Consider the following 12,352-nt stretch of genomic DNA (forward strand, 5'->3'; position numbering starts at 1 on the left):
GTGGGCTGATGTGTCCACAGGAGGAAGAGTCACCGTGTGGAGAAGGGACGCTGAAGCGAGATCGTTCTTTCTCTGAGCACGACCTGGCGCAGCTCCGGAGTGAGGTGACCTCTGGTCTGCAGCAGGCCCCTCAGCCCCCCGGAGGCCTGGAGTTGTCCCGGCCGCGAGCGGGCAGCATGCAGTCCTGGAGGCCGAGCCCCCTGGAGCCGGGTACGTGGCCCCTCCCTCCCTGGACGCCTTCCTGCAGGTCCTGCTGCTCCAGATGGAGCTTACACTGCCGGAGGGACATTTATCACTTCAAGCAGCCACACTCCACCTTTTAAAACTCTGCTAAAGTAGTAATCCATATCCAGTGTAAAACTTCAGAAAAATCCCCACAATTCTTTTACCTAGAGATGTTAACTTTGCCATATTGGTCTGTAGAAAGACAGCTGGACCAATGGATGGATTGACAGACTGTTCTAATCTTTTTCTTTCCTGTCAGTGGGAAAGGGGCCCAGAGAGCATGCACACCACTCTGGACTGGACTAGTCCCCTGGGGTTTGTCACAGCCCCGTCCCTTCCCGTCGGTCAGCCGGCCACTCTAGGTTAGCTGGTCCCGCAGTGCTGAGGCCTGGGGTTGCCATCCCGCCCACTGCCTCTTCGTGCCTAGCAAAGCCCTGCGGCCCAGAGCTGCTGCGGGTTGTCCTGACAGCCCCTGTCTCTTCCACCAGGTTCCCTCCCTGTCAGTGTCCAGTCCCAGCCTGACCCCAGCTCCCTACCACGCAGTGACGTGAGCTCAGTCGAGGACAGGCAGGGGGCCTCCGCGGGCCCGGACGCCAGTCACCTGTGGCTGGTGAGTGACAGAAGCGCTGTGGGGCAGGGTGGCCAGGGTCAGGGGCAGTGAGTGGGGATGGGGAGTGCCCCTTTCAGGCTCAGGAGTGGTGGGGGCCCTCTCAGTGGATGCCTGGGGAGGTTGGTCTTTGCTGCCGCCTCCTGGGCCTTCTGGGCACTGCAGCCCAGGCCAGAGAAGGACCTTGCTAAGGGCACAGCCTAGTCCCATCTCTCAGGGTCAGGGCACATGAGAAGGCAGCATGCTGACACTGGACAGCACTTTCTCGGGTCTTAACTCTGGCTCCGGGCCCTTCTCTCTCTGTGCCACAGTTCCCTCTCCTGTGAATTCTGTCTGACCTGTAATCATGAGGAACTAAGGCTTCCCACTTGGACCCCACTTGAGGCTCCCACTTGGACCTGAGCTGAATGGAGTGCCTGCAGGGCCACAGGGCACCTTGCTGGCATGTGGAGGGGGATCCAGAGGGTGGCTGTCATTATTGCTTCATTGAGGTTTTACTGAGAGGCTCAAGTGAGAACAGATGTTCAAAGGCTTTGAAAAGTCAAGGTCATGTCACTGTAATACTCCCCAACTGAAGGGCATGCTTTACCCTCTGAGCCCTGTATTAGGTATCTGACCACCTAGAAAATCACCCCTCACTTAGCAGCTGCAACAGCACACAGTTACCATCTCATCATTTCTCTGGGTCCAGAGCCCGGAAGTGGCCTCCATGGGGCTGCAGTGGCAGGGCTGCGTCTCACCTGGAGGCTTGACCTGGGCTGGAGGACCCTTCCTAGGAAACTCCTCCCCCGGCTCTGGGCAGGGCCCCAGCTCGTCCCAGGTGAAGCACCCTCAGGAGGTGGCTCCCCTGAGTGAGCCATCTGAGAAGCAGAAGGAAGCCAGTGTCTTTATGACGCATTCTTGGGACTGACACTGTCAATTCCTCCTTATTCATTCCATACAAGTCAGTCACTCGGTCCTACTTAGGGAACTACATCTTATTTATCTGGCTGTGTGGGGTCTTGGTTGCTGCCCTTGGGATCCTCCTTGCATCATGCGGAGCTCTTTCCTTGCGGCACATGGCATCTCTAGTCGTGGGGCAGGCTCCAGAGCACAGTAGTGGGCCCAGTAGTCGTGATATGAGGGCTTCGTTGCCCTGTGGCTTGTCCCCTTTTTTTAAAGATGGATTCTTTATTAAAGATGTTATTATTTTTTATTTTACTTATTTTTGGCTATACTGGGTCTCTGTTGCTGCATGCCAGCTTTTTCTAGTTGCAGCGAGCAGAGGCCACTCTCTAGCTATGGTGTAAGGGCTTCTCACTGCAGTGGCTTCTTGTGCTGTAGAACACAAGCTCTAGTAATTGCAGAGGGCGGCTCATTAGTTGCAGCACATGGGCATAGTGGCTCTGTGGCATGTGGGATCTTCCTGGACCCAGGATCAAAGCCTTGTTCCCTGCATTGGCAGGTGGATTCTTAACCTCTGGGCCACCAGGGAAGTCCCAGGACCACCTCTTGAAGGGAAGGATGTTGAGCAATCAGGGGACATGTGTTTAATAGCAAGTCTCGTAAGTCTTTCTCCAGCTCAGGACTCGAGAGCTTTCCAAGAGGCTTGGCTATCAAACCCGTGAACTGCGATGACCTTGCCTCAACCCAATCTACTGAGCACCCAACTTGAGATCTCTTAGCAATGTGTACAGTGAGTGTAACATCTGTAAGTTTAGAGGGAAATTGTTCACATATAAACAGCACCACCAGGCTACAGGAAACACTAGTCAGAAGCCCGGAGACCTGGATGCTTTAGGTGAGAGGAGAGAACGCAAGGTCCCAGATTCACCCAGTGCCAGACAGTAGCAGCTGACCAACAAGTGTAAATAGGAGAAAATCTGACCATAAACACCATCCACTTCCACATCCTCTGGTGCCTCCCATGCCACCTTGTCTTAGTAGCTAACATTTTGATTCTGGTGCCAGACACTGCATCTTCTTAGTGGAGCTGAAATACCCTACTTCATAAAAGAGGAAGTGACCCTTTGAGAAGTCAAATTCTGTGCTAAGAACACAGGATTGTTCTCCTGGGGCAGAACAGGGTATATTCACCATGACAGCCCAAAGGGCCAGGCGGTTATGACAAGGTGGACAGGAGCATCCAACTGACTAACAGACCCAGAGTGGCAGCGGATGGTTAGCACTGGGAAGGAGGAGGGAGTATGGTGGTTGGGGGTTCCAGGAGGCTGGGGGCAGAAGGGGGCGTGGTGGTGTTGGGGTTCCAGGAGGAGTGAGGCGGGGAGCAGGAGGGAGGCAGTGGGCCTGGGGACTCTGGGTGACTTTGATTGTCCTGGGTTGTTTTCAGGTGAGCAACAAGGTTGGAGGCAGATGGTTCAGGTCTGGGTAGCATCATGAACAAAGGTGGGATGTGCTGAAGGGTTATGTGAGCAATGAGGTCATCGAGGGGCTGGCTGCCAGTTGAGTTGTTGGGCCCAGGTCAGAGAGCTGCCTGTAGGAGTGTCCCAGGAGCAGTACAGCCTCAAGGCATGGGCGTTTTGGGGAGCTTGCCTGGACTGAGGCCAGGAAGATACCAAGTCCTCAGGGAAGTGGGGAACTTGTGGAGACGGCCTGAGAGCCTGAGACCAATGCCTCAGGCCTCCTGCCCTAGGAGTTCAGCCACCCCGTGGAAAGCCTGGCTCTGACGGTGGAGGAGGTGATGGACGTGCGCCGTGTGCTGGTGAAGGCAGAGATGGAGAAGTTCCTGCAGAACAAGGAGCTCTTCAGCAGCCTGAAGAAGGGGAAGGTGAGGAGCTGGGTGGGGGTAGGTGTGGGCAGGGCTGGGCCTGGCGAGTTTGGGACAACACTGGGCTCCAACCAGGCTCTCCTCACAGATTTGCTGCTGCTGCCGAGCCAAGTTCCCGCTGTTGTCATGGCCACCCTCCTGTCTCTTTTGCAAGAGGTGAGCCTTCTGTACGCACCTTGGCTGTGAATTCACAGGGGAAGGAGGTAGGAAGCCTCTCGCTTTCTGTCCAGTAGGGCTTCCTGTGGTTCGGGGCATGTTCCATCAGGCACGGTGACCACTGCAACCAAGGAACAAAATTTTCAATTTAACAACCGAGGGACCCCCACTTTCATCCAAGATTGGGTAATAGGAAGCAGAACAGGCATTTTCCACAGGAAACGGCCAAAAAAAAAAAAAAAAAAGATGCAAAAACGTGAAACATTAGTTCTCAAGAACCAATCAGGTATGAAGCAAGTACCAGAAAGCAGACAGGGTAAGCTCTGTCCTACGACTGCCTCAGCTCTGGACTTAGGCCTGTTCAGCTGAGAACAGGGGTACCCGGGCAGCTAGAGTTCACAGTACAGATCTCCACAGGGGAGAGGATTCTCCAGGAAGCAGGTCTCAGAGACCTTCACAAGGTCCTCCTTGCATATTCAGAGTTCTGATCAGCACATACATAAAGGAAAGTACTGAGGGTGTGGAAACCTGGCCCACTGCCTATTTTAGAAATAAAGTTTATTACAACACAGTCACACCCACTTGTTTATTATTCATTTAGTCACATCTAAAATGTTGACTATCTGAGCTTTTAAAGGAAAAGTTTACTGACCCTGTCCTACAGATTTAAAGGAGCAGTACCAGGAATAGTGTCTGTTCCCACCAACCAAGGTGGCAAGTTGTGACTCACGGGCTGCTGAGTGAATCACAGAAAGGTCTTGCCTCACTACCAGAAATAAGCGCCCCCACAACTGAGCGACTTCACTTTCACTTTTCACTTTCATGCACTGGAGAAGGAAATGGCGACCCACTCCAGTGTTCTTGCCTGGAGAATCCCAGGGACGGGGGAGCCTGGTGGGCTGCCGTCTATGGGGTCGCACAGAGTCGGACACGACTGAAGCGACTTAGCAGCAGCAGCAGACCGAGTGCTGCTCCAGAACTAACAAATCAAAGTCAGACCAGAAAAGACCAAACTATTCCCAAGGATCTTAACTGCTTCCTAGAACAAAACTCAAGTCTATGTGTCTACATATATTCGCTCAGTTGTGTCCAACTCTTTGTGACCCTGTGTACTATACATGGAATTCTCTAGGCCATAATACTGGAGTGGGTAGCCTTTCCCTTCTCCAGGGGATCTTCCCAATCCAGGGTTCAAACCCAGGTCTCCCCGCATTGCAGGCAGAGTCTTTACCAGCTGAGCCACAAGGATGCCCAAGAATACTGGAGTGGGTAGCCTATCCCTTCTCCAGCAGATCTTCCCGACCCAGGAATTGAACCTGGATCTCCTGCATTGCAGGTGGATTCTCTACCAACTGAGCTATCAGGGAAGCCCATAAAACTCAAGAATAGGAGTAAAAAAATAGCCAGCATCAAGCCAGATAAAACGCCTGTCATCCAGTTGCAGATTATCAGGCATGTCAAGAAGCAGGAAAACATGACCCATAGTGAGAAAAACCAATCAAATCATGGAGAACTGACTCAGATTATAGGATTAGCAGATAAGGACATTAACAATTTTGAACTGCATTTTATACCTTGAAAAGTTAAAGACATGGAAGATATAAAGAAGTGACAAACGTCTAGACCTGAAATGTATGAGATGAAAAAAATTACACTGGATGATATATAGCAGATTAGACATTTAGAGTAATGTGCAGAAGAAAAGATTAGTTAACTTGAAGACACAGCAGTAGAAACTATCTGAAATAAAACACATAGAAAAAAAAGAATTAAAAATGAAAATGGCATTGGCAAGCTGTGGGGTAACATTAAGAAGCCTAATACAGCTGTAAAGAAAGTCCCTAAAGATGTGGGGGCAGAAAAAGTATTTGAATAAATAATGGCTAAAAAGGTTTTCCAAATTTGATGAAAAGTGTAAACCCACAAGAAACTTAGTGAACCCCAAGCACAAGAAACATGAATAAAATCACACCAAAACTAAACAATCAAATTGATCAGTGATAAAACCAATGATAAAGAAAAATTCCTTTTAAAAAAGACAGAAATTCCTAACTTCAGTCAGCAAATAAAAGACATGTTGTGTATAGAGAAAGATAAAGATGACTGCAGATTTCTCATCGAAACACCACAAGCAGGATGTCAGTGGAATAACATCTTTAAAGTACTGAAAGAAGAAAAAAGTGGTCAATCTAGAATTCTGTACAAGAATATTTGTGTCAAAAATAAAGGCAAAAGTAAAGACACTTCGAGAAATACGAAAGCCACCTGCAGACCCATACTGGGACAAATGGTAAATGAGGCCTGCTGCATAAAATTAAAATGATGCCAGATGGAGATGTGAATGTACACAAAGGAATAAGAGCACTAGGAACAGTAGCTACTAAAATGTAAGTCTCCTAACATAAAAGATTCTCTTCCTATGCCTCCTTGAAAGGGAAACCGGTGCTTCCCTGATGACTTACTGGTAAGGGATCTGCCTGCCAATGCAGGAGACATGGGTTTGATCCCTGATCTGGGAGGATCCCACTTGCCACACAACGACCAAGCCCATGTGCCACAGCTACTGAGCCTGGACTCTAGAGCCTGGGAGCTGCAACTCCCGAAGCCCACGTACCCTCGAGCCTGGGCTCCACAAGAGCAGAAGCCGCTGCAACGAAAAGCCTGTGCACCGAAACTAGAGTGCGCCCCCACTCTCTGCACTGGAGAAAAGCCCAGCCGGCAGTGAAGACCCAGCACAGCCAAAAATAAACAGATGAGAAAAAAACAAACGGTAAACCAATATGTAGCACCCAGCAAGGTGAAATTCAGTCTGCCATCCAAACAGAGTTTATTAGGAATGCAAAAAAGTAATAAAAAATGTATTTGGGGGCTTCTAACAGATGTATAAGTAAAAATATCCTAACAATATCATTAAGACTGAAGGTGAGGATCAGAAATATGCTGTTATAAGTTTTTTATACTGTACATTAGATGGTAAAATATGACTAGAAGGAAAACTGTGATAAGTTAGAGATGATCCTGTGAGCCCAAACACAACCATTGAATTAGCCTTTAAGTCAAAAAGAATATACTGGATTGGCTGAAAAGTTCATTTGCGTTTTTCCAAATAAACTTTTTGGCCAACGCAATAAAATGGAATCATAAAAAAAATACTCAATACAGAAATCAGAAGAAGGAAAAAAGAACAAACACGACAGAAAGAAAACAAATCCCAAGATGACAGACTTAAACCCAACTGTATCAACAATTACATTAAACATAAATGGCTTAAACAAGCCAATTAAAAGACAGAGTTTCCCATATTGATTAAAGAAAGCAAGACAATCTGCTGTCTATAAGTCGTGTATTTTTTTTTTTGGCTGTGCCATGCGGCTTGTGGGATTTTAGTTCCCCTATGAGGGATCAAATGCACACCCTCTGCATTGGAAGTGTGGAGTCTTAACCTCTGGGCCACCAGGGAATTCCTATGACCTGTAGTTTAAATAAAAGACACAAATTGATTGGAAGAAGGATGGAGAAAGATACCTCATGCCAATAGTAGTCTAAAGAAAGCCTGAGTTGGTATGTTAATACCATACAAAGTAGACTATGGAGCAAAGAATATTACCAGAGTTAAAGGAGTTCATTTCATGGTGATAAAGGAAGGAAAGAATTCTGAACACTTTCTGTACCTATCAAGAGATTCAAGATACATGGAACAAAACGTTGACAGAACGGCAAGGAAAAATAGCTAAACCCATGGTTATAATTAGAGAAATGAAAAACTAAGGGTATAGGAGATTTGAATGACACCATCACCAACTTAATCTATGTGATGTTTACAGAAACTAGTCCTTACAATGGGATGTACGTTCTTGTCAAGTACACATGGAACATTAACCAACATGATTGTATTCTGGGTCATAAAACAGGTCTCAGAAATGTGGAAGGATTCATATCATACAGAGTATGTTCCCTGACCACAGTGAAATCAAGTCAAATGAATACAGAGGTTTGTTGATGGCAGATTAAGTATGGGACATCCCTCTAAGAGTATATGGTCCCTTGTTTTAAAAAATGAATTTGGACAGTTTCACTGATGTGGAGAAGAACCCTGGTGTATCTTGATAGGATAGTACACAGGATACCCCATGCCATGTATTTTACTGTTATTTTAAATGTATGTTTTTATTCATTTATGCTTAGATCTGGAGCATGGAAAGTGTGCTAGTAGGGAGCATCTCCAGAATGGGCTATACAGGAGAGAACGCATGACTAAAATTCTCTCTAGTGTTTGAATTTTTACAACAGAAAGGCATGTACTTTTGAAATCACATATGGATGGGAAATAAACATTACTCACTGCTTAAAGCTGGGCATGTCACCTGACGGCCCTGTGGCTGTGGCAGTGCTCATGTGGGGGAAGTCAGGCACCCTCCACTGCGGATCCATGGTCCCCAGAAAGAGCCTGGAAGGAAGGAGTATTTTGGGTGTGGAGCTAAGTAAAAAGAAAAGCAAGATTTGGGAGTAAAATCAGACTAAAACACTGATGTGGCCAGGGGGCAAGCAGAAGGCGGCAACAGTCTGGCCTGGCCTGCGTGCTAGACCCCTTGAGCTGACCCTACTAACCCTCTTCTTTCCTCTCCAGAGCCGTCTGCAACTCCTGTAGCATAAAGGTGAGGACCACCTGGGGTCAGAGCGAGGCCCCGTGTCCTGAGCGTCCTGCAGCCTGGCTGGGTTGTCTGGGAATGAGGTGGGGGGTTGACAGAGGCTCTGCTATCTCGAGTCTGATGACCCCCCTCCCTAGTCACTTCTTTCATCTTCTCCTTCCAGGAAGAACCCACTCCTACACTGCCCAAGACTGCAGTGGAAAGACCCTGTGGATGGTTCTTTTTTTAAAAAAAAAAATTCTGTTTTAGTAGGCCAGTGCCAAGAAACCCTTCTCTAAAGTCTCCTTCCAACACCACAATCCTCAAGTGTTTTTGGAAGGGCTTGCTTTAGATACAGCAGCCTGTAGTGTCTGTGTACACCTGAGGTGCAATTTGGGTGTCACTCCTTCACCTCTCCTTTATCCCAGAGATAGTCCTCTGTGTGAGAGGTTTTTACCACCATGACTTTCAAACCCTTGCCTTTTATGACCGCTCTCAATGTGATGGTTACGTTCAGGCCACTGGGCTACACCTGGCATGTTAAAAAGGCACACTTTGCTCTACAAGGCAAGGGAACCATGCCTTCAAACACCAGGCGTGAAGGGGCGTCCAGTGAGCATGTGGGAGCCAGTGACCTCAGGCAGGGTCCTCTGCTGGCCGGGCAGGTGGCCTTTTTCAGGGGAGCGAGGTGCCTGGAGTGTCTCTCTGTATTGCAGATGAAGATGCCTTCTAAGAAGTTTTCTCACATCCCCGTCTACACACTGGGCTTTGAGAGTCCTCAGAGGATGTCAACTGCCAAAACCACGCCAACACAGAGAAGAGACGCCTTCCAGTGCGTGCTGCCCTTGGTGATGTTCCTGATGGGCCGGGAGCTGGGCGGGGGTTTCTCTGCTGGGGAAGGAGGGCAGAGTGGTCAGAGCCCAGAGTCCCAGTTCTTCCCGAGGAAGGGCTTTTGTGGGGTGGACTTTGCTCTGCCTGGCGTGGATGTGGGGGATGGAGGCTGGGGCAGAGCCCCCTGACAGCCCTGTCCTGCCCCAGATCGCTGCAAGGGCTGCAGTGGCGGAATGTGGAGGAGGAGTTCCCGCACATGTACACCCACGGCTGTGTCATGAAGGACGTTTGCAGCGACTGCACCGGCTTCGTAGCGGATGTGGTGCACTCCAGCCGCAGGAGCGTGGATGCCCTCAACACCACGCCGCGTCGTGCCCGCCAGACCCAGTCCCTGTATGTCCCGAACACCTGGACACTCGACCTCAAGTGATGACCTGTAGCCCCTGGGCTGCCTGGCAGATGCTTCTCAAGGTGCCCCCAGACGGCCATGCCTCCAGGGAGGAGCTGGGCTAGGCCTGGACCAGGACGAGTCTCCATCCTGGGACAAGAACCCCCGTCCTCCTGATGTGCATGTACATATATACATACGTTTATATAATATATACACACAGCCTATATATTTATATTCACATCCCTTGGCCCCCAGAGCTCACGCCAGGACCCTCCCTGGGGAGACTGTTCCTCTCAGGATTCCTTGGGTGGGGTGGGAGCAGGTCTTCTCACTGAGACAAGGAGGGGCAGGTGGGTGTAAGCAGCACACTCAGAGGTGCCGGGGTGGTGCTGGTCCGGGGGCCCTGGTGATGCTGGAGGTCCTGGTACGGGAAGGCACTCCGTAGATTGTACCCATGGCTACTCCTGGCCTAATAAAGGTGGTCTCACAGTCTCCGGTGTCAGGTGTGAACTGAGCTCTCTAGTCGCAGCAGTGGGCCTGTGCTCCGAGGGCAAAGGCTGGGCTCGGAGGGGCGGAGGCCGTCATGACACAAGGGTGCTCAGGGTCACTCCATGACCTGGCCATCTTGGTCTTACAGCCAGCAGGGCTGCGTGTGTGACAACCGCTCAGCTGCTTTCTATCACCTGCCAGCCAGGGAGACCCTTCGGCCTCGTCCCCCAGATCTCTGCTGCTGTTCTCTAGGCAGAGGGCTTACTTAGGGCCTGCAGAGCTGGGGGAATGTGTGAGTGGCCACCCAGGTGCTCTGCAGTGGGCTTCTGTGGTCACGCCATCTTACAGATGAGGAAGCTGAGGCTCAAAGAGGTGAGGGAACAGACCAAGATGCACAGCCAGGCCCTCTGGATGCCAGGCTCTAAGGCCTGAGGAGGCCCCAGGGACAGAACGTGCAGCAGACGGGCCTTCGGGTGAAGTGCTTTCTTTCCCCAGCTGCGATCCAGGGACACTGAGTGACACAGAGAGAGCAGCCAGGAACAACATCCAGTTCCCAGATTTGTTCTAAGCACTTCCTGTGCAAGGAGTATTATTCCCATTTTAAATGGAGAAAACTGGCACAGAGAGGGTAAGGAATTGTGCCCAGTCACACAGCCAGCAAGGAGAAAGCACCTCCAAGGGTGATAACATCCCCAAGGGCAGATAATCCTGCAGGTGAGGAAGCAGGCAGGGGACACATGCAGGTCCATGCTCCCAATAAGGAGAGACTTGGGTTCTAATCCTCACAGGGATACTGTGAAATGAAAGCCACCCTGGGACAGCTGGACTAAGCCAGGAGGGCCCACATGGCTCCAAGGTGAGGTCAGGAGGGAGGGTCTAGGGTTCCCAGTGCTCCTGCAGCCTGGGTGCTGCGGGTTCGCCTCCTGCTGAACGCAGGGGAAGCAAACTCTGGTGTCCACCCAGCAAACCCGCCCCACCTCTGCTCACCTAATGTCACCCTCCTGACACGGAGGGTGCTCGCTCTAGAACTGTTCACAGCCAATCTTCCAGCTCAGGCCAGGCCTTTGGGAATACTGGGAGAGACCCAGGCCCAGAGTTGCCTGTTCAGGGAGGGCACCTCTCACAGTTTCCGGGCAGTCGACTTAGGGACAGCAGAGCAGGAAGCAGCTTTAGGTGACACCCCCGCGTTTCCATCCACAGGTGAGGTGACAAGCCTGCATAAGCTAGTCACATCTGGGAAGAGCCTGGCCCTGCACAGTCAGAATCTTCCTGAGGAGGGTGGCCTGGAGGTCCTGTGTGTGTGAACTTAACTCTTAGTGGCTGGATTGGGGCCCGGGTGGGGGTTGAGGCAGCAGCCATGTGCCAGCCACGGTGAAGGAGTCCCAGGGACTAGCATGGCTATCGGACCAGCGGTGCGAGCACTGGCACACACAACTGCCTCCCTCTGGGTCCTCGCCAGCAGCCTTCCTCATCTGAGCTCTGCAACCGCAGGCAAGAAGGAAGAAAGACCTACGTTCTACGTGGGCCAGTTCCCTTACCTATAAACGGATGGATATCGACCTTTTAGGGCGATGTAAGAACTCAGTTCAGGGATCGGCCTGGTGCCGCAGTCGGAGTTATCCGACTGACCGTGGCCCTTTGCTCTCCTCCGTCAGGGAGGGAGGGCCCATTTCCACGCAGATCAAGGTTATCTTTCCCTCGCGTTTGGAGCTCTGCAGGGCAGGGGTTCTCAAATCTGCCTGCACGTTCTAGTCCCCCGAAGATCTCACGTCTGTATTTCTAGGGATGAGTCGTCGACCTTCACTGTAAACCGCTCCCCCCACACCCGCCCCGGGAGGTTATGACACACGGCTAGAGTGGCGAGCCTCCACGTTAGACCACGGATTCCCCCATCCAAATATGTGGAGGAATCACCGGGGACTCACTAATTACGACAAGGCCAAATTCCTAGGGTGGACCCTAAGGGTCGGTTTCAGCCTGTCCGGGGAGGGAAGTCCAGAGGACCTTCATCTTCAGCATGTCCAGTCCGCAGCTTTGGGAAGCTCCTCAGCTTGGAGGCGCCTACTTTTAAGGACAGAAGCAGCCTCTCAGGCGGCCGGCACAGGATGGCCCCGCCTACCCGAGGTGTTGCCCGGCCCCGCCCCCGGCCCACCCAGGCGACCAGCACTCGGGGCTGGAGGCTCGGAGCCCCACCCCGCCCAGAAGACCCGGAGACTCCGGCCCGTGGAGGCTCCCAAGTCGCGCGAGACCTCGCCCGG

The 12,352-nt window shown here is 51.1% G+C and overlaps 1 protein-coding gene across 5 annotated transcripts in view; it reads left to right on the top strand.

Moving 5' to 3' along the window:
* SPIRE2 (spire type actin nucleation factor 2) overlaps positions 1 to 10,097 on the top strand; it is a 33,214-nt gene extending 23,117 nt beyond the window's left edge. For 3 of the 5 annotated variants that reach the window (XM_018061903.1, XM_018061900.1, XM_018061902.1), the window contains exons 9-15: positions 21 to 210; positions 714 to 835; positions 3,465 to 3,599; positions 3,688 to 3,755; positions 8,383 to 8,410; positions 9,100 to 9,231; positions 9,422 to 10,097. In XM_018061903.1, the coding sequence (XP_017917392.1) occupies positions 21 to 210; positions 714 to 835; positions 3,465 to 3,599; positions 3,688 to 3,755; positions 8,383 to 8,410; positions 9,100 to 9,231; positions 9,422 to 9,727 (981 nt within the window). In that variant the 3' untranslated portion in view covers positions 9,728 to 10,097. Of the gene's footprint in view, positions 1 to 20; positions 211 to 713; positions 836 to 3,464; positions 3,600 to 3,687; positions 3,803 to 8,382; positions 8,411 to 9,099; positions 9,232 to 9,421 lie in introns of those variants that run through there. The other 2 variants (XM_018061901.1, XR_001919438.1) reach the window with 2 other exon arrangements.

The sequence above is a fragment of the Capra hircus genome, chromosome 18, assembly GCF_001704415.2.
Source record: "Capra hircus breed San Clemente chromosome 18, ASM170441v1, whole genome shotgun sequence".
Lineage (NCBI taxonomy): Eukaryota > Metazoa > Chordata > Mammalia > Artiodactyla > Bovidae > Capra > Capra hircus.